The 21,462-nt window shown below is 44.8% G+C and overlaps 1 protein-coding gene across 12 annotated transcripts in view; it reads right to left on the bottom strand.

The window, feature by feature from the left end:
• Positions 1–21,462, bottom strand: part of LOC135905513 (cell adhesion molecule Dscam1-like) — a 910,071-nt gene that overhangs the window by 286,926 nt on the left and 601,683 nt on the right. The window contains exon 2 of one of the 12 annotated variants that reach the window (XM_070535547.1): positions 359–512. The exons of 10 other annotated variants lie outside the window; for them this stretch is intronic. In XM_070535547.1, the coding sequence (XP_070391648.1) occupies positions 359–416 (58 nt within the window). In that variant the 5' untranslated portion in view covers positions 417–512. Of the gene's footprint in view, positions 1–358; positions 587–21,462 lie in introns of those variants that run through there. One more of the 12 variants, XM_065436449.2, reaches the window with a different exon arrangement.

The following is a 21,462-nucleotide window of genomic DNA, read 5'->3' as shown; positions in this document are numbered from 1 at the left end:
CCTAATTCAAAGCCCTAGCTATGTGTACTTATTGAAGTCACTTTGTTGACCATCACACGAATGTTTTCAGCTCACCCAGAATTTCATTTTCAGCTCACGAAAAAGCGCTTTATCCATGGTAATCCAGGTAATAAAAAAGAACACAATCCCACCGCTATGTTGCACATATAGTTACACGTCATATAGACATGTAAAGAGCGGCGCGCATTATCTTGATGATGTAAATTGTACTCCAACACTACGGACATGGCTAAAGTTAACGGCAATGTCTTGTCTATGTAAAAAAAAAAAAAGTTCTTTCACGCGGTTCTTAACTGGTCCTTTACGCCCTGGCTTCATAATGACAACTTTCACTTACCGAAAAGGGTCCCAAGGAGCCGCAATCCTCCCAGTCCAAGTTCCATCGCTGGCAGCATAGCCCGATGAAGTCAGTTTCAATTACAAGCAGATGTAACACTATAGCACTTGCTCCGACTGCTGTACTTCAGGGTGACTTGTGGTGTTGTTGAATTCTGTCGAATGAAAGGTCGGTCGTTCACTGGCACAGTCTTTAGCTGCTACCGTAGCTGTCACAGTACGGTCATGGGTGCCGATTCAGACGTTGCCGCTTCTTTTGAGTGCTCACAAATGACTCATGCAGGTAGGGCTTTGTCAATATAGCTGATCTGCGCACACGGTCAAATGGTTTTCTGTCGAAAGCATGCAATTTTCTGTGAAGGCGTGCAAGAAAACTGATGTTTTTTGTTGGTCCGTTTGGGTAAGAGACCATGTGGTGTGGAAACAACGGTCTGTCAAGATACGGGTGTTAGGGATCGCCTACTGTGTAAATTCACCGAGACAGGCCTTGTTCTTTTTTTTCTGTAATATTACCGGGAACTGATGTGGTCGAGCCTAAATTTCTGCGCGCTGAAATGAAAATATTTACTGAATCACAATTATATATATATTTTAAAGCAAACGGTGTCATGCGAGGTCAGTCAATCGTCCTTCTGATCCCTTTTGTTAATTGCAGCGTTGGGGCGACAACTGCTGCCCTTTGAGAGCAGTTTGCAGCATTTAAACATGCCTCGTTGAAGTTGCAACAGTTACTTTCATATCGCTGCACTCATTCGGTTTCCCCCTTAACGGTCCTTTGAAAGCACGATGTAACGTGATCCATAAATTAAAAAAAAAATGTTGCTGACAGAAATTTGTTGGTGCTAACACGGAACGAAAACAAGTAATGCAAAATTTACAGAAACTTCACGTTGCCTCACCGTTAGACCGCCGCATTCAGATACACGAAGTATGGTATGTAGCTTTTTCGACAGCGGAAAATTTGAGCACTTGGAGTGAGAGACCACAAACAGACTTCGGCATTCAGGAAATCTATGAATACCACGAGATCGAATAAATATATTAGTTTAATGAGAAAGTGGTGAACCGAGACAGCATTATTTATAGAAGTAAACGTGTTTGTGTGAGAGCTCTAAACCATTAAAACAGATGCTAATAAACGATTTTTAAGATAGAGCGGGATGCCGTCGAGTGCGGGTAGGCTTTCTTTTTTTTTTGTGGAGAACCTTAGCACTCAATTAAATCCTACTCGGCTTCTTTCTTCTGTACAGTGGCAATCGAATACACATTAAACTCCAAGAAAACTTACCTTGCGTGTATACACATTAGTCTCTTCTGTATAAATGCATTGTCTGCACATAATAAGCTCAAGCACGGAAGTCGGACTCTAGTCCGCACGCAACGTTTGACGAAATTATACACATTCCATCTTCTCATTTAACTTTACATTGAGCTGATATGCCGCGCTAGTGTAACTTCTTCTTACTTCACGAATTATGCGAGAGTCAATTAGAAACTTCGGCAGTGCAAGGCTGTGAGTGATCAGTGAGAAGCTACTTGCGTTACAAGGACTACCTTTGTGAGGTGCCAGTTAGCGCGCTCCCCATTGAAGTAAGAAACCTTTTTTACGAAATCTGGAATGAACGAAGACGATTTTCTGCCGCGTAGCAATCAAGCGTACTGTGATCCGCTCTAATTTGGTTTACTACAGTTTCCGATAAGAAGCGTTTTTCTTGGTTTCACAGAACGCGTAATCTCGTCGGGAAACGAGTACGTAATACTCGGCGCTTCAAGCTCGCCACTGATCCATTTTGCCACGATCGCAAACACGACGGCACTCCAGGAGGACGCGCGCACCAAGACACTGCACACTGCACACACTGGACAAGGCGACAACCGGGCGTTCGAACGTTCGCTGGTAAAAGCGGGCACCACTGGTTCGAGGCCGCGAGAAAACGGCCGGAAGGTTCTGCGTAACTACAACTGCAGCGTCATCCGTGTTCGGCACACCGGCAGGTGTCGGCCCGCACGCCGTGACGAAACAAAGGACTCTATGAACGACGCCCGAGACGCAGAGGCTAGAGAGCCAGCCCTTCCGCCAATCGCGCGTCCATGCGACGCGAAAACCACGTGCTCCGCGTGGGCCCGTTTAGCGGACGGCTTTGGCAGCTCTCCGCGAGCGGCATCACCCGGTCGCCCACGTCACGTGCCCGCGGCTGCGCTCCGACTGAGCGGGCCCCGCGTTAGCACGGGGCGACTATAGCGCCGCGGCGTATTGATTCAAACCGCCGTCAGCATGCCACGGCGTGCCAGGAAAGGGACGGCAGGGATGTGGAGGAGGCAAGGGGACGGAAAGTGTGACCAAAAAAAAAAAAAAAAGATCGAACGCCAACGCCGCCGCGCGACGCGGGCGGGCGTGCGTCGTGCTGGGACACTTTTTACGCGTAAGATCTATGAAATAGATTTCGACGCCACTTCGTGAGTGACAGAATTTGCAGCTGGGAAAGACTACAGGATCCCTGTAGCGCGCCCGGTGCGCCGGCGTTCATGGGAGCACCGTTCTTGCTAATCGCTGAAGCTTTCTCTCTCTCTCTCGCCTATCGCATCCTCTTTCCTCTCCCCCAGTACAGGGTAGCCAACCGGAGATAACCTCTGGTTAACCTCCCTGGATTTCCTTTGCCTTTCTCTTTCTCTTCTTGAAGCTTTCTAATAACTAAAGTTACACGAAGTCTTCAGCGTGCTTCCTATATATGAAACATTCTGTCGCAGGGGCAGGGCTTTCAAAATATTTGAGCAAATCCTTCTAGCGGAAGTCGCCCGAGACTAGAAAGGCACCCTACACAAGCACGAAGCAAGAAGATGACGAGAGGAGGCCTGGAAGAACTAAATTTTAAAGCGAAGTATTTTTTTTTTTTGCGCCAAATTTCCCAGGTTTAGCGCTGCTGCTGTCTCTGATGGGTCGGTCAGTATCTCTGTGGATAAGTTGGCGGATATCGTTGACATATACACAAATGTTATAGGAGCGTCTAATGCTATTATACCAGCTAACGGGATCCTACAATCCTTGTACGCCAAAAGTAGTGCAGGTAAGCACACCTCTGTGTAGCAAAAAAAAAAAATTGCTACGCAACACCAGGTTATATGTTGTCGGCTTCCACTTATCTCTAAAGTACAGTAACTTGCAGTGGTGGAAATACTGCGGCCAATTGCGCCAATCTACCCCGAATGGCATTTGTTGCTCCATACTCCTCCAAAAGAGCTTTCTTTTTTTCACCTAAATTGTGCCATTGCTGCGCCACGACATAGTTTTGATGGTGCGAAAGGTGGGAAACGAGCACGCAATGAAATTTAAAGCATGACTCAGTTGCATTGGGTGCCTCCATTCGCTCATGGTGTTAGAGACAGTGAGACAGCCGTGAGGCTACAACGGGGTTAGTGGCCGTGCTGCCTTCTTGCGACGGTATTATTAAGGCAGTAGTTTTACAGATCGAGGGCTGATGCGTGTTTGCACAGAGTACTTATTCCTGTTCCTTCCCAGCGATTTGGTTCGTTGGAGTGCGTAAGTTAGTTTTCAAATGAATTTGACGACATTAAATTTAGAATTGGGCTTTATAAACGCGCGCACGGTGATCGGGTACCACACCAGGGTTCACGCTATTTGTCAACTGTCATTGGTAATACAACCAAATTTCGTAATACTCATGGTAAAAAAAGTTCAACGCGAACGAGCAAGCAGCCACGCCCTTGCAGCTTGTTCTCGGATCGCATATCAGGGGCAGAATGAGGAAGATTATACGTGTTCGTAGCGCTGATTAAGATTCATGATGTGCCGCAATTTAAGCTCGCGAAGTCGTCCTGCCCTAAGGAGACGCTAAGAAGGCAATAATTTGAGCTGTAAAACTAAATTATCCCTGTACAGTGCCAGTAAAATCACTTTTACTGTGAGGAGAGGGTTGTTAAGCCAGAAAAAAAGTGGAAAAATGAAAGACAAGTGGCAGAGCCACCTTGGAGTTACCGCATCAGTTCGACGTGATGTCATTGCTTTTTAGCGGTGACTTCTCGTTCATAGCTAACGGTTCGATAAAATTTGACGGTAACATATTCTAAAAGACTCGAAGAGTAAAGTTAAAAATTTTCAAAAGCTTTTACTGAGCCACGATGGCCCCAATACTAAATTAAAACAAAACGATCCAAGAGCATCTAAGTACTTCTTATGAGTTGTGAATGCGAAAACATTAATTCTCAATTGAACGCCGCTGAGCAAACCTTCGAGTTATGAATTCCTGGTGGGCAAGCGAGCGCGTTGAGATGCTTGGTGCGTTTTCATCTGCCCTTACCGAGACGCCGTCAGAACGCAGGCAAAGAGCTTGCGCTGACAATAAACGCGCCGATAACACAGGCTTCCGCGAATGAGGGTGACGTGGCGTCGCGGCGATACCTTCTCTCCCTCACGCAATAGCGCGCAGGAGGCGTTCCCTCTCACCCGCTGTGCTGCGCTGAGGACCGAGCAAGCAAGTGCGAGACCCGCTCGTGACGTGGCGTTGAGGCCAATGGGAAGTTTCGCTGCTACAGACACCGGCGGCTTTTTTTCGCTCAGTGGGAAATTTGACGCTTTCACATCAAAAGTTCGTTGAAATGTGTGGCACCACACTTGCGTACCAGCGTGGGGTTGTTGGCGCAAAATTTATTATTTGGAACTGCTACCTTCGTTTTCTTTTCTCATAATTCACTAACTACCACGAAATAAACGAATATAGAGTTTTGAAATATTTCATCAGACTAAACTGATTTGGAGTTTCTAATTAGTGTGCTTTTTATGCTAGTTTGTTACGAAGCTGGGGGTTGTGCAGCACAGCCAGCAGGTTGTTGCTTTCAGTGTACTAGCCGCTGCCGACATCGCATGCTATAGGTGAATGACATATCTTGTTGCTTGTTTTTATAATAAAATTTTTGTATAAACTAAACAGGACGCTAAATTTTGTTTCACTGGGTGTGTCTCCGTGGAAACTTTTCACCTACTCTAAACACAGGCGTAGGTATTCCAAAAGTGACAGTGACAGCGACAAGAACTTTATTAGAGTGTCCTGAAGAACTTGATTGGGGGGAACCGAAGGCTCCGCGATCAAGTTGGTGGCTCCGCCCACGACGGGACAGGGAGATGGTGCCTCTCCGCGACGTCGCGGTCTGCTCCAATGGCTACTCCAAAACAATGGCGGGCGTTCCGACCACTTAACTTGCTAATGGACTGGCGCGTTATGTTCAGCAAATCATCGATTTACTTGATTTTGATTGATTTATCGATTCTGCGTGAGCTCGCTCTTTGTCAATCCTCCATATTGGGAACGTTTCACTGAGATAAAAGAAGTACAGAATCCTAAAATGGAGCTAGATATGTGTTGTACTTCTCTGTGCATACACCTGTCAACAGCATTATTCTCTGAAAAAAAAAAAGTGATAAATTGTGTCAGTTCTCGTGACTAAGTATGCGCTCGTGGCTGTGATGCCTTTTTGGTCACTGCGTTGTCTTCGTCATCCTAGGTTTCTCACCATACGCTTGTCACACCACCGTGTTCGCGCAGTGGTCGTTACACAGTCATCATACATTCCCTGTCAATACATCTCACACTGGCCATACGCCTGATTTGGTGTTGCCATTTTGGCAAAGCCTTTGTGCGCTGCTGCACATAAACATAATTTCACGGTGATAATCGTATAGCCTTGGGGGTGGATAAGCATAAACATTGCGTCAGGTTGCATGGGGCATATCGTGAAAGTAAACGCAATTGTACGCATCGTACTTAGGTACAGAGGATTTATTTGCCCGTTTAATTAAAGCTTCGCTTCGTATAGATTCCAGCAGGTGCGTTGGATCTGCATATGTTTTTTTTTTTTTTCTGCGGGAAATGTCAGATAGATAACCTCTGCCAATCGTCTGCCGCATGGGTGACAGCCATCGCAATACGAAAGTAATAAAGCTAATCCAGAAAACAAAAAGACTCCCGAGAAGCTAACTCTCAATAAAAGTGGTTCTTTGTCACTGAAGTTTAAGGGCGTCCAGTCAAAAGATTACAACACAGTCTGGACCACAACTGATCCATAAGGTCTTTAAATATGTAGATTTATTTATTTTGTCAAAATTATCGTCCAGTGAAAGTCTAGAATCTGCCGGAGGTGATACACTTATTTCCCATAATAAAAATTCCTTTAGTTCCATCCTCGTCCCGTCGTCTTGCGTTTGTTCGATGTGTTTCTCGCCGGTTTTCACCTTCAGTCAGCATAAACTAGCCACAGCGTCATCACTATTCCGGGACCTGATTATATTATAGTATACTTCACTACTGACATAAAATTCTATTTATTGATTATATTGGTACACGCTCGCAGGACCAAATTATGATGGCTCAAAACTAATGAACTTGCATAACCAGAGTCGCCAAATGGGAACTTCGGAGTTTGACTGATTCCGGAACTATTTTATATATTCAACCACCCGGAATGAAACGAGAGCGGCATGATGACACCAGTCCGGCACATAAACATGGAATCAAATGGAAACCTGAAATTACAGAATGACTAAATGTTGATTTTATGCGAGTCTACAAAACCGGTAAAATTACCAATTATAAAAACTTGCCTCATTCATTACAGTTATAAAATTTTACTCAATAGCGGCTGTTTAGCTATTTACGTATAGGTGACTACGACATGACTTTCTACACATTGTATGCCTCTGAAGACCCGGAAAGCTTTCTGCGATGCAAGGTTGAAGTGCATTTAAAGACAAGTTTTAGTCGTGAAGAATGATTTTGTTTAGCGTTTCTCTCTCTCTCTAGCGAAAGTATTCTTTCGGATGCAAGGATAGAGGCCAAGAACGACTTTGCAAACAGTTGCACAGTGTGCGAGTCCACGGAGATTTGAAACACGCACCATAATTTTTTCGCACACTGTCGATTATCCAGCGATAACAGGCGATCAGAGAGGTGTTCTTGAAAAAAACAGTGCCTGGTATTATGCCACTAAGTCTGAAACTAAAGATTGTCTTAGAAAACCTATCAGTGCGTATCGTTTGTACGTTACTCACCAAAGTGACACAATAATTTAACTGGATGCATTGCGTGGGGGCACACTGGCGTAATAGTATACTGTACTTCGCGTTAGTCGACTAAAATACTATCGGAATAATACCAAATTTTGGAAATGATGGATTTTATTTAGAAGGGAAACCTTGCCTGTATCATAGTGTGCGATTTCTTCGTGAAGCACCTAAGACGTTGTGCAGCTAAAGTGAAACTAAGTTCAGTGGTTACGAGCGGACTTCTGTGGACTACTATTTGCGAAATTGGTGCACCATGGCGTGCGAAATTAGCGTCACGTTTGGGCGCAGAAATAAAAAAAACAGGCTTAATTCTGAGTTGAGGGAAATCGTGTAAACAAAAGGAAGCATTATCTCGCTTATGAAATCCCCAATCCCTATAGACCGTCTTTTTTTTTCGTTAGGATATTGAACAAACCTCGAGAGTAGCTGAGCCTTTGCTCCCTCCCTCTCTTCCCGTTTTTCCATGTTGCGACCGGGGAGGGAACTCGTAACATGTGAGTGCAAGACTGGCAGTCACTTCACACTGACATTAGAGAAAAAAAGTTATTTTGATCGCAAGACCCTGAGTGTCTTTTGCAACGACGTGTTCTGTTCCTGAGCTCTAACCAAAGCAGCTAAGTTTGTGGATTCTGTTTCACAAGGAAACCAATAAAACTTTCACGTAAACCTAAAACACTTTAATGAAAACCAAATAATTCATCTTGTATATGTTAGCGAAATAAAGTTATTAATATATGGGTTGTATCCATCAGTCATTTGGTCTACCAGGGAAAGGCACATGCTTAGTCATCCAAGAGTTCGAGCAATGCTCACTTCAAGGGCTCATGCTAGAGTTCTCGACGCAAATCGACAGATTGACTTTTGAAATTGAGAAGTTGCTTTTTTAAACAGTACATTTTAGACAAATTACAGGGAACAACCGGATGCAGAGATAAGTGGCTCAAAGCATACGGGTTTGCACGTGTGCAAAAAATAAGTATGCAAAATTAATTTCGCACATTGCTAGGACTTGAAAATATGTTTTTGTCACTAGGCACGCAAGCGAGCGCAAGTACTAAAAATTTTTAAAAAAGTGTTTCATTTACTGGAATTGGATGAGTGAAATGGATCAGTTCATCGACAGCAGGAGTGGGAATCGTCCAGCTGTACCCATACCGAGGAGTTAAAAGAAGTGCAATTACAGGGGTCTCCACTCCGCTGTATATTATCGGCGGTGCGCGTTGTGCTATCAACTACGAAAAACTATAGGCATTCTTTGAACGAAAACACTAAAGCTGCCTTCTCTCGACGAGCATCGAAGGTCGTTTGGCGGACAAAAATTCCAGAAAAAAAAAACAACAACCACAAGGGAGGAAAGTACCAGCGATTCGTCTAAAATAGCGTCATCGCGTTAGATGAGTAATCCTGCCATTACGTGGACTTGTTAAACCATTTTTACTGCGTATTACCAGTGATAGTTAAAATACTCTCTTGTCTTTGAGTCCCCGTGTCATACACTGCCTGTTGGATTGGTCTGTTTGCCTGCCCGAACAAAGTGCCTCCCGGATGGGCCTTTTCAGTCCTGCTCTTCATCGTGCTGAGTAATCTATCGCAGTCATAATGAGCCCGAGCTTAAAAGCCGCTGAAGAAAGCAACGGCAGCCACAAATGGCCTTACAGGAGAGCATAATCACCACTAGGAGATCATGAAACTGAACCCATGATAATGACAGCGAGAATCGGGGTATTTCTTTTTTCTTTATGTCGCAGCAATAGAATGGTCACCCTTACATACATTCATCACATACCGAGAGTTCCTTGCGTACATATATACAAAAAAAGCCGCAGCGTATTAAGAAGAAAGTCTCGCGCGAAGGAAGAAATTGGAAATACGCATCATATGAACTATAAAAATTCGAGACAAATTGACAAACCAATATGTAGATAGATACGCAGATATTTGTGCAATGTACATGTTCTGTGCTGAGCAAAACATAGGCTCCTATTAACCCATTCTGTATTCTGACAAGTACAACAATTCAGGCTCTTCTGAAAGAAAAAGTTCTGTACAAATTGTCCCAGCTGAATATTTTGTTCAGTGAGTGTATTTTTCAATAAATGAACGCTTACGCGCATAGACCGTCATTTCCTTTATCTGCGGCGTCAATAAGGGAGGCTTCCGGAAATTTGAACCGGAAATCGCAATAGTGAATCTCTAACATAAATGCTTATACCTGTAAGGTTTTTCATTTTAATAATACTTTATATGAGTATAGCCGGAAAGGCTTTCTCATTCCTAGCCAAGAACAACATTCTCAGGGAGACAGAGACTTCTGGTAATCAGCAGAGTCGCCGAGCTCGGGATGTCTCAGGTTGGAGTCAGCATTTTGAAAACAGGACTTGCCATTGACAGGCCATAGCATCCTGCATTTATAAATATCGCCAAAACCGGGGAATACAAAATCAAGACTTGGGGCCTACAGATGGAGCACGGCATTGGTATAACGGTGATAAACAGGGATAAGCTGCCTCGCAAAGGCTGGTGAATGTTTCGATACGAGCAGCTATCTTCGGGGTCACTGAGACAGTGCCACATTCCCAGTAGTTGTTCGCAGTTTACGAGGCGTGGTTAAGGCCACGCCAACTTTCATTGCAGGTGATCGAAAGCCATGCGCAGAAGGCAAGGCGTGTACACAGAGCCGCAGCAGCACCAGATAGAGTTGTCTATTGCTTTAACAACCACAGGCACAATACGACTGAGAAGGGGGTGCCACCGCAGTCGAATACTGGTTCCCATACATTGCGGAGCGACTGGTCAAACATCGAAAATTATAAACAATTTTTGTCAAGGCAGGCCCTAGTGTAACATTTCTTAGGGCGCTTTAAAGAAGGTAATATATCCACCAGTTTTGCTGAGATTTACATGCGCTATAACATTGGTCATTCATAAAGAAACTCTAGTGTGCACCACCTGAGCACCATACCTCCACGTAGTCTCACGGACTCAAGCCTGCCAGGCAGCCTGACCCACCAAGAGCAGGTTTCGTTCCCAAGAGTTCGAGTGAGCGCAGCTGTCACACCGTCCACCCGCGCCCCGTGGAGATGCCTTGTGGAGCTACCCGCTGTGTTGAACGCCAAGGCGGGAAGCGCACGCGCCACAATTTAAGCCATTGACCCGGAGTGCACACTGTCCGTCTTCACCCCGTGGGCGGCGTTCATCTGCGTGTCCAGAACTGCGGATATCATCGGAAGCGGTCAACAGAACTCATGGACCACTCTTGTGCGCCTTGTTTCACCTTCATGCATGGGAGGCAGGGCTTCATGATCACACACGTGTAGCTAATGTTTTTGATGTCGAGGAACACACTGACCTAAAAAAAAAATATCTGTTCTTGTTACGGAAGGCATCCACTGTGGTACACACTACACTTTATTAAATTGGTGGATTAATTCGCGTTTTGTATAGGATGACTATTTATCAAAAAGTAGCCTTCACTTAAACTCACAATAGTACGACGCACACGCGCACGCGCACGCACGCGTCCCGAGCAAATACGAGCGCACCATGTGCAAAGGCAAGCTCCGTAGCTTTGAGTGGATTCGTACCGCCAGTGCACTCCCAGGTCACCTTGTGCGCGGTCGCTAGTGATGTCTGCTTAAGGAAGGATCAAAGGAATACGTGAACAATTGAGGTGATGTGAGGGAACCAGGCTCTACATGAATTAGAACGAGTGAGTTTAAAATGACCACTGCCAAATTAATATACCTAGCTGTAACTGTTCAATTTCTGTGGCAACCGGCAGTGTATGTCTATTTTGTTACTATTTTAGCTGACTTTGGTTAAGAAAGCATACTGGGATTTTCTGAATAAATTATGTTTAATTTTAGGTGTATGACTGCAGGACAGCGCTCATATAACAAATGATTCCATGTAAGCCATGTATACTAGGGATATAGATGCGGCGGCGACGAGCCCTTTATCTTGAGAATTACGCAAGAAAAAAAAAGAACATTGCCTAAACATTCTCAGTGTAACAAATGTAAACCTTCAGGCGCATAATAAAGCGAAGCTCAGTACGACTTTCTCGCGGGCTTTTGGCGTGTCTCCTCGGTTTGTTTCATGCCCAGTGAAGTAGGCCGTCCTTTGAGAGAGTTCACTAATATGTGGGCAGATATCAGAGAGTGTGAACCGGGGTCGCCTGGGTCACGTCAGCTGCGTCTTGCCGTTTTGTCGGAAATGCCCGTAATCGCGATGCTACAAAAGTCGGTGCAAATGATCGGTACCTTTATAGGATTTTATTTACCGCTTCAGGAAAACATTGCTCCTCGTAGATCCCGACATGTCTGTTGGAGCTACATACTTGTCATTTAATTGCTTTTCTTCCGTTTCTTGCACACCCTTTCAAGCATCTATAACACTAATCAAAATGACTAAATTATTAATGCTGATTAGGTTTAATAATAGTAAATATTAAGACGCGTCTGTTTCCGTACTTCATCAGTGACCGAAATTCCTCCTGGAACCCGCAGTGCGTCTATCGGAAGAATAAGTTATCTGCCATTGCTCACGTGTTCAAATTTCTCTCAGGGATAACTTTGGGTACACCAGTCCATTCTAGACTGCAACTCTACAGGGCACTGCTCCTAGGACTCGTGCATCACAGTATACCAGTTTGATCAAATACGTGCGACCAACATTCACGCTCTTGAGAGCATAAAAGTCAAGGCCTACGTACGTGTTTGGGGCTGCCTCGGTGCACATCAACACCAGCAACAATTGCCATCATGAGGAAGAGACCATATGATCGAGGCACACGTACCTGTAGACTCTTTCAGCGTGCACATTCGCCATCTGTCAATAATCCTGGCCATCACTTAGCTTTCCTATCAGCCGAACTCTTTTATGTAGCACGTACTGAGCAACAGAAAGCTATATCGGGAGTTTTCTACGTTGCTCTACAATTTTCCTTATTGAAATTTTCATGTAATTGTAATATTTGAGAATTTCATTAATTCATTAAGACGGATTATCTAATTAGGCCGTATAGGCAGACAGACAGATAACTGTAATTAGGTCCTGAGGGACGCTACCTCTCAAGGCGGCAGAGCAGCGGGCTGCTTCCACGTCGGGATGGGCAGGCCGAGCCTCAACGCCGCATCGTGCGCCCTCTGGATGGTCCTGAGTTGATGCATAAGGTCTGAGCTCCTGAGTATGGAGCTCCATTCCTCTTCGGTCATGCGTTCAGGACCCTAAAATGAGGGGTACTGCCAGAGCAAGTGATCTAACGTACAAGCGGCGCCACAATCTGGGCATCTTGGATCAAGGCCTTCGATGAAATGACAGTGGGAATGAAGACTAGGGTTTGTGCTCGTCGACCTGGTATGAAGCATGCGGAGGCCAGATGCCTGTGCTCTAGAGAGATTGTCATGAGGAAGGGGGTAGACCCTCCTGCCCAACTGATAATGTTGGATGATTTCATTAAAAGTGATGAGAACGTCCCTAAAAACCGCTAAATTAGAGTCCGAGGATCCCCCAGGCTGCCTAGCGTGGTGGGTTAGTTCGCGCGCTCGGACGTGGGCGATCTCGTTCAGTTTGGCCATGGAGGCCAGATGTGATCCGAGGTGAGCCGGAAACCAGGTGATAGTGTGAGGATAAATATCCCTATGACAAAAAATACGAGTCATTGCAGGCTTCTCCAAGTGACGGCAAACAACATTACCTTGGTTCTCCTTGGCTACATGACATTTACATATTTTTACACTCTGGCTAAAGCCCGCTGGGACACCATGTACACCAACGGGTCCACGTCACCTACCAGCATAGCTACCACTTTCGTCATTCTAGCGAAGCAGGTTAAAGTTAATTTCAAAGTGTCACATATGATTATATCTAGGCGGCAGCGCTTGGAGCCCTCCTTGCCGCTATGAACTACGTCATGGATGAGCCGGAACAGAAATAGGTCATATTTTGTAACTTTAAGGCAGCTCTCCACATCAGCAAGTCTGCCTTACATCACAGAGCATACGAGCGTGCAGACCATATCCGGCATTAGGGAACCACCATGCTCTGGAACTTGGGCACAATGTCATCTTTCAGTGGATTCCTGATCACTGTGGCATCGTCGGCAACAACTTTGCCGGCAGGGCTGCTCGGTCGGCCCAGTAAGACACTTAAGCGTGTTTAATACCTACGGCGAGTGCGGACGCTGCAAGGGAACTTCGTCTGCTTCCATGGCAAAAGAAGCTTTCTGGGCCTTCATTGCCAACTACATAGGTTGGACCCCTTGCTAAGGCTACAACTGCCATCTGGCCTTTTCCACGGCGAAGCAACGTTGCCGTGCCGCTTGTGGGTGGAAGTAACGTATACGAACGCTGATTCCCGTCGTATGGGAATGGCCGATAGCTGAACGTGCGAGTACTGTGGGTGCGAGGAAACCATGTAGCACCTACTGTATATCCGTCCTGGCTATAACGTCCAGTGCCTCTCTCTCCGGACAACTTTAAACCAACTGAACTCTACACCATTCTCTGGGTCAAAAATACTCGGACCGTGGCCACATCTTTCAATGGCACAAACATGCATCGTTCGACGATGCGAAGCCTGTTGTGCCACAGGGAAAGCGCAAGCGCTAGACATGCAAAGAGACGCCGCGAACATGCGCAGCGTCGAAGCACAAACGGACAGGGCGCGAACACGGTCCCTACATTGATCGCGACGGTTCGACGCCTTTTGCATTCCGGACTATCTCCAGTGAAGCAGTTCGCCGGGCGATATCCGCGAGGTGGTCAGATGCCGCTTGGCGAAGACGGCGCGTCCCGCTCCCGTGCAACGCTCAGAGAAGGCGGGCCGGCCTCGCTCTCGTCCACGGCCAAGCCCGCACTGACTGACTAGGCGAGCGCGGCGCTCCTCTTTTAGCCAGGCGCACGGCGAGTTACGTGGTCAGGCGGCGATCCAGCTGCGGAGAGCGCAGGCGCAAAGCCGGCGGCAGCGGCAGAACTCGCCGCGGTGAGTCACGTGATGCGTTGCTGAGGCTACGGCGCAGCAGCGATCAAATAAAGGTCAAATGGGTGGCGACAGCGAAACTCGGCTCGAAGAGGTTAGTGAAGCTCTCGTTTAAGCGGATGCTTTAGCTCGGGCCCAACTCCGACGCGACCTATTCAAATACACGTAAAAACCCAAAAACGTTTTTCTGAGGTAACGCCTGGACCGATTATAATACAATTTGTTCACTTTGAGAGAAAATGCTAAACTCTAGTAACTGTAGGAAGCGGAATTTTGATTTAGGCGCCGAATTCTGCTAAAAAGAGTTGGAAATTCGAAAGTTGGAAAGAAATAGACGCACAAAATTTACAAATTAATACCTCTGCATAAAGAAGAGATATCGCAGTGCTATAAATGGCATCCACTAGCTAATTGAAAGCACACAAATCTTACACGTCCTCTTATATCTTACGTGAATTTGTGGAGTTGTGTACAAGAGTTCTGCAAAAGCTGCATTTACATATTACTAAACTTTTGGAGATTCATGTGTAACATATAACTTTTGTCCGCTTTAGAGGTACTATTATATGAAATGCACGTAATAGTGATAGCGTTTTTCATTGCTGAGTAACAGAGTTGTAAACTTGATAGTTTTGTTTTGTGAAAATTTACGATTTTTGTCAATTTTTTGATAAAATATGGACCTAAATCATAAATTCGGAACAAACAGTCACTAGATTTTAACTTTTCCTTTTGATTGCAATAAACCTCGCCAAATTTGGTGCTGTGGTTGCCGAGAAAGAAGAGCGCTCCTTTTTACATGTATTTAGATAGGGGCACCCGAGCGAAATCTTCCTCTTAAAAGTGTTCCTTATATACACTAGCACAGTTCTTGAAGCGCGCTGGTTTGGGACACCATCTAGAGTGCTCCTGTGCATGCCGTGCGAGAGTGAAACGATGTCGCTGGGCACCATTCATTTCTGACTTTAAGAGTGAAGGGCAATCTATTCGGCGGCGAGAACATGATCATCGGCCAACCGACCCAGGTGAAATGATGGGATGGTAGGCAAAGAAAGCTTCGCCTTAAGCGAATTCCGTAATTTTACGTGCTAAAGCCGCGACCTGATTATGAGGGACGCCTTAGTGCAGGTCTCTGAAATATTTAAATATTTTGAGCACTTGGGGTTTTTTAAGGTGCACCTAAATTTAAGTACACGTGCAATTTTGCATTTTCCCAATTGAAATGCCTCAGCTGTGGCCCAGAGTGAACCCGCGAACTCAAGCTCAGCAGCGCAACGCCTAGCCACTGGCCTGCCACGGCGGCTGTTAACAGCTTTAGAGCTTTCCTGAACAACTTTTCTTCCCATCATGTCGACGTAACATACGAGGTCTAAAATGGCACTTTTCTAGGCATGTTTGAAACGCGAAACTCTAACCCGCCCTTTCATTTTCTTTCACGTGCGGGCATACATACCTGCACACGAAATACTTCTTTTATGTGGCAGATATTATGCAAGTCAGTGAAGAATAATGGCCTTCGTTACTGAAGCGCTTTCTAACGCCAACCATCATTAATTACGCAGCGCTTAGCTTTGCACGTGGTTAATTACGCGTCTCAAGCTGAGCGTTCATTTATCTTTCTTTTTTCTCACATGCTTACTCACGTTAAACATTTAATTTTCAAGTGAGGCTGCGTTATCGCAGAAGTTTCACAAGTTTATCATCGAGAATGTTTCGTGGCTTGCGCAGGAGAGAACATATAGCGTTCATTAGTAATGAAAGAAAACATTGCGCTTTTCTTTCACTCTAGCATTTCGTCTCGTTGCTTCTATAACAGACACACAAAATAATGTAATATATGACCAGAAGTATCCTGGAATTTCGTAACGACGAGAAAAAATGAACGCCGGACATACTGAATCAGGTCGTTATAACAAAATTATTAAGCTAACAATGCCATTAGCATTCTTTGGCCGCTTAGGATTGTTGTCTGTCTGTCTGCCCACCTGCCCGCCCGTCTGCCCGCCTGCCCGCCTGCCTGCCTGCCTGTCCGTCCGTCCGTCCGTCCGTCCGTCTGTCTTACGCCGACCCAGAGACCCAAATTGTCTACCAGCATAGGCCACTAGGTACGGTCGCGATGCCGTCATGATTGCTCCATCGTCATCCCTTCAACTTTGCCTTCTGACTCTCGCTATACCGTCTTCGTCACGCCTTCTACGTCGACACAGTGGCCCAAACTTCCGACAAGCTGGGGCAATGAGGTAGTACTAAAGCATGGTTTTATGAAGGTCAGTTCTACGTGCACTTATAATTTGTGTCGCCAGTACAAATTTGGTATCGTCAACAATACTAACGCGCTAGGAATATTTGTTTAATATTATTTTTTTTATTTTCAGTACTGTCACTCTCAGTTGAGAACTTAGCAGGTGGGCATTACAAAGACAATCATGTTTAAAAAAGAAAAAAAGACAGAAAAAGAGAAAAATTGATAATAAAGCAATAAATGTGGTCTAAGCAGTTTTTCAAGCAAAAACATCAATATTGTAATAAAGTTTAAATCAGCACAATCAAGTGCACTGTGCTGACACAGGGAAAAAAATTATTCGAGAAAAAAGAAAAGGAAGCAAGCTTCTATACAGAGCATTTAAAGCAAAGATCACCCACAAATTCAAATTAACACTTCGAAAACATGCATGCTGCGAATACGAAATGAAGCACAACCACGAGGAAAGATTACCAAGAAAAGGATTTGCCAAGGAAAGAGGATCAACGCCGTATCGATCATGCGCAACGTGCAAACACCACGAAATAATATTGAAAATAAGACAGCCAAGCACAACCAGGCACAAGATTGCAATCTGTTACAAAAAGGGGAATGGAATAACGAAGCAAGCAAGCGATAGCACAAGAACAAAGTTATGTGCAATAGCATAAGCAATCTTTTTCACCAAGACAACCGGTAAACATTTCATCGGCCATCACCAGTGAATATTAAAAAAAGGAAATACATTGTATATGTGCAGGAAGCTAAGAAAACGGAACTAGCGTTCAAATGGAGAGAGTGTGCGCGGCAATGGCAATGGTACTAGAGGTTAGATGTACTTTCTAACTTTGCAGTGAAAGCGGACACTGTTTCGATGTCCGTGACATCTGTATTTAACCGATTCCATTCGCGTATCGTAAGTGGAAAAAACGATTGCCAAACTAGTCATTGTCGAAATAATATTCAGTTAACGTATATTTATGCTTATGACGAGTAGGGTGCGACTGCGAAAATGCGATATACTAAGGCACATCTATCTTACAGATGTGATGCAGCAGTTGGTAAAAAACTTGAGACATGCCTGCTTTGCCCTTGTGGATAGTGTCCTAATGCCAGAGGAAGCCAGAAGGTTAGTGGGACAGTGCGTGCGTTTATACTCGTTATACACAAATCATATGGCTTTGGGCTGTGCGGACTCCAATATTGTTATACTAGCTAGTAAATGAGGGAACCAAACTGTGTTAGCATATTCTAACACTGGTCTTACGAATGTAGTATATGCTAGTAGCTTTGCGGACGTGGGTGCCATTCTTAAACGCCTTTTTACATAGAACAGCTTGCGTAGAGTGGTTGCCGTAATGTGGCAACGTGTGTGTCCCATCTGAGGTCAGGCGTCAACGCAGCGCCTAAATGTTTATGTTGTTCCACATTCGCTAGTGGTTTACCATTAATAGTGTAAGTGAATTGGGACGGGTTCTGTTTACCTGTTACTACAATGGTTACGGATTTTTTCACATTAATGGACATTTGCCATTTAGCCCACCAGTCTACTAACTTATCAATTATTATTATTATTATTATTTGTTTTGCACACATATACACATATACACAGGTAACAGGAAAGGGAAAGCGAGGAGCAGGCTGGCAACTGCCACCGGAAGGGGCACAACGCCTGCCTACTCTTCTGAAGGGAGGCGACAGCAACACAGAAATGGAAGATAGGAAGGAGGGGAGGAAAAAGGAAAAAGGAAAGGAGAGCAACAGGACAAATCTAAAGACCAAAGTAGAAAACTGCAACAGGACAAATCTAAAGACTAAAGTACAACTCTGCAGCCGGAATTAAAGTGACGCCGCGTCGAACAGCCTCCACAATTATCAACCACGTCCATGGCTAGTTCGCTATGCGGCTGATTGTGTTCTCCACGATGAGACGCCAAGTAAAGCTGCACGTAATCACCGTTTCACGTAATCACCTGCACGTAATCACCGGTTCACAATATACACTGCAAGGTGTTTGAACCTCCCATCTTCGAAGGAAGAAGCGTTATTGTACAACACTGATCACACACAGTAGGGCCGGTCACTGAAGGTCACGCTACAACAGAATGTCGAATGTTCATGCTACAAACGTGAACCTAAGTTAGTTAGGTCTATAAAGGTTAGTAGGGCGTGATGGGCCTGATCACGTTTAGATGCACAGCCACTGGGGTATAAACATTCCTTGAGTGTTGCACACCGCAGGCCAACGAGATGATAGTTTCTCACTAGTGAAATGCGCTGCGCACTAAAAGCGGGACACTCAAGTATAAGGTGCTGAAGTGTCTCGTAACAGCCACAAGACGTACACAATGGACTTTCCGCACGCCCTTGTCTGTATAAACGTTCGTGCACGTTCACGCAACCAACCCTCAGCTTGAGCAGTTGTGCCCTAGCGCGACGAGGCAAGCCTCGACCACGAACATGGGCCGGGAACGTTCCATTTGCGACACGCTGATCTGGATGCTGCTTGAGTAGGTGGCGACGAATCAGCAGACGAGCGTCATCAAGCTTGCACGTAATTTCTGGGCAGTCACAGTTGTTATGAACGCAACTTGAAGCGAGCCGATCAGCCTCTTCATTTCCAGCGATTCCTACGTGTGAAGGTATCCATTGAGCAACGAGACATACCCCACGTGATGTAATTTTGCTCGCAGAGTCATTAATGCTGCGCACAAGTGGACATTCAAGCTCACTGCGTTGCAACCTGCTAAGGGCAGCACGGGAGTCCGTAAAGATGACAACCTTCGATGTAATTAACTCCTCTTGCACGTATTTCAGTGCAACATTAATCGCTGCTAGTTCCGCAGTTATCAAGGAATGCATTGAGTTTAAGGTGCTCTGTGATGCTGTGAATTTCTTTATAAATAATACTGTCGTCTGCGAAGAGCTTGATCTACAGTCAACGTTTTCTGTAATATCACTTATAAAGATTAAAAATAATAGTGGTTCCAGAACGGAACCTTGAGGGACTCCTAAAGTTACAGGGACTGTTTCTGATTTAATTAACACCTTCGAAAAGCACGAACTCTGAGCAGTTTGCTAAAAAATATTTTATCCATGAAGAAACGGATCCCTCTCCGATTAAACTTCTTAGCTTTGCGATTAATTTCCTATGACATACGCAATCATAGGTCTTTGATCAATAAAATAAAATTATGTCTATTTGGTCGAGATTATTGATCTTAAGTGCGAGCTAATGAACTATCTCGGTTAGCTGGGTAACAGTCGACAAACCGCTACGAAATTCATGCTGATTAGAGAAAAGAAACTTATTTTCTCAAGAAAAACGGTTATGCGTTTTAGGATAATGTGTTTGAATAACTTACACGAAGTGCTAGTAAGAGATATCGGACGGTAATTTGGTACTGATGACTTATCTCCAGATTTCTGAATCGGTAATATTTTTTCAATGGTCCACTCATCTGGTAGTTGAGACAACGTAAGTGATTGTGGAAAATTAGCCCAGATACTTACTACACCATCCCCCATATTTTCTGAGGAACTCGTTTGGAATATCGTATGGGCCACTGGATTTTTAAGGATTGAAGTTAAGCAGTAAGTTGAGTGTTCCTGAATCTGTGATTTCAAAACAAGCGATGCTTGATGGCCCATAGAATAAAATGCGAGCGATGATACCGTTATTTGAGGTGAACATTAAGCGAAAAATATTGTTGTATGCATTAGCGTTTTCCTCTATTTCCTCGGGACCCGTGTGCGACGCCGTGGAATTATTAGTGCGAATGTGTCTCCAAAACCTGTTAGGATTGCTTTTAATAAAACGCGAAGGGTGACGCTGAAGTAGTAGTATTTGGAATTTTTTTATTTCTGTCTGAACTCTGCTTTCGTGCAGTGTAGTTCGTGCCCAATGGAAGGCTCACAGTTTGTGCGTTTAACCACCATGCGCAGCCTTCTTATTCTTCGTTTTGCCTGAATCACTTCCCGTGCTATCCAAGGATTGTTCGCTGTTGATTTCCTCAGTTTCGCTGGTATGAAGTTAGTAATATAGTCGACAACAGCAGATTTGAACCTGAGCCAAAGTAGATTAGTATCACTGGCTACTTCGGAAGCTAGCGAAGTATCAAGTCAAGTATATGTTTAGTTCTGTTATGTGTGCGCGTTGGAATTGATACGATTTGATTAAAGTTAAAGTTCAAAATTAGGTCTATCAGTGCGTCCGCGGCAACCGATGTGTGACTATGTGTAGTCCAATCAATGTCTGGAATTTTAAAATCTCCCATTAGCAGCATACGGGAGCTGCGTACGTGATATTGCATGAAGTCTTGAATTGTGGTGATGCACTCGTAACCCGATGACGGGCTTCGGTAAATGCATCCAACAAATACAGGGGTGCCATCGCAAAAAAACCGGCAGAAAACGGTCTCGGCGTCTTTCACAACAAGAATTAAGGCATATGTATGAAAGGAATTTTTAGTGAGTAAAGCGACGCCACCACCACGGGAAGGTCGGTGTTTGCGAATAATGACATAATTGGGAGGAACAATCTCATCACCATATATTTCGGTAGAAAGCCATGTTTCCGTAACCCACGCTATATCAGGATCATGTTTCTTTAGAAGACTTTCCAGAGGTTCTATTTTGTTCAGTATGCTTCGCGCGTTAACATTTAAAATGGTTAGGGTTCTAATTTTACGTGTTGACGAGTTTGGCGAGCTTGCGGTCTTAGTGCTATTTCGTTCTGTTTTTCGGAAAGGGTCTTTGTCGTTCTTTTCTTCGTCCCAAAAGAAGGCTCGATTGTTATTGGACGGTT

This window comes from Dermacentor albipictus, chromosome 3 (assembly GCF_038994185.2).
Source record: "Dermacentor albipictus isolate Rhodes 1998 colony chromosome 3, USDA_Dalb.pri_finalv2, whole genome shotgun sequence".
Taxonomy (NCBI): Eukaryota; Metazoa; Arthropoda; class Arachnida; order Ixodida; family Ixodidae; genus Dermacentor; species Dermacentor albipictus.
Note: the sequence above shows the minus strand (reverse complement) of the source record. Positions and strands in the feature narration are given on the sequence as shown.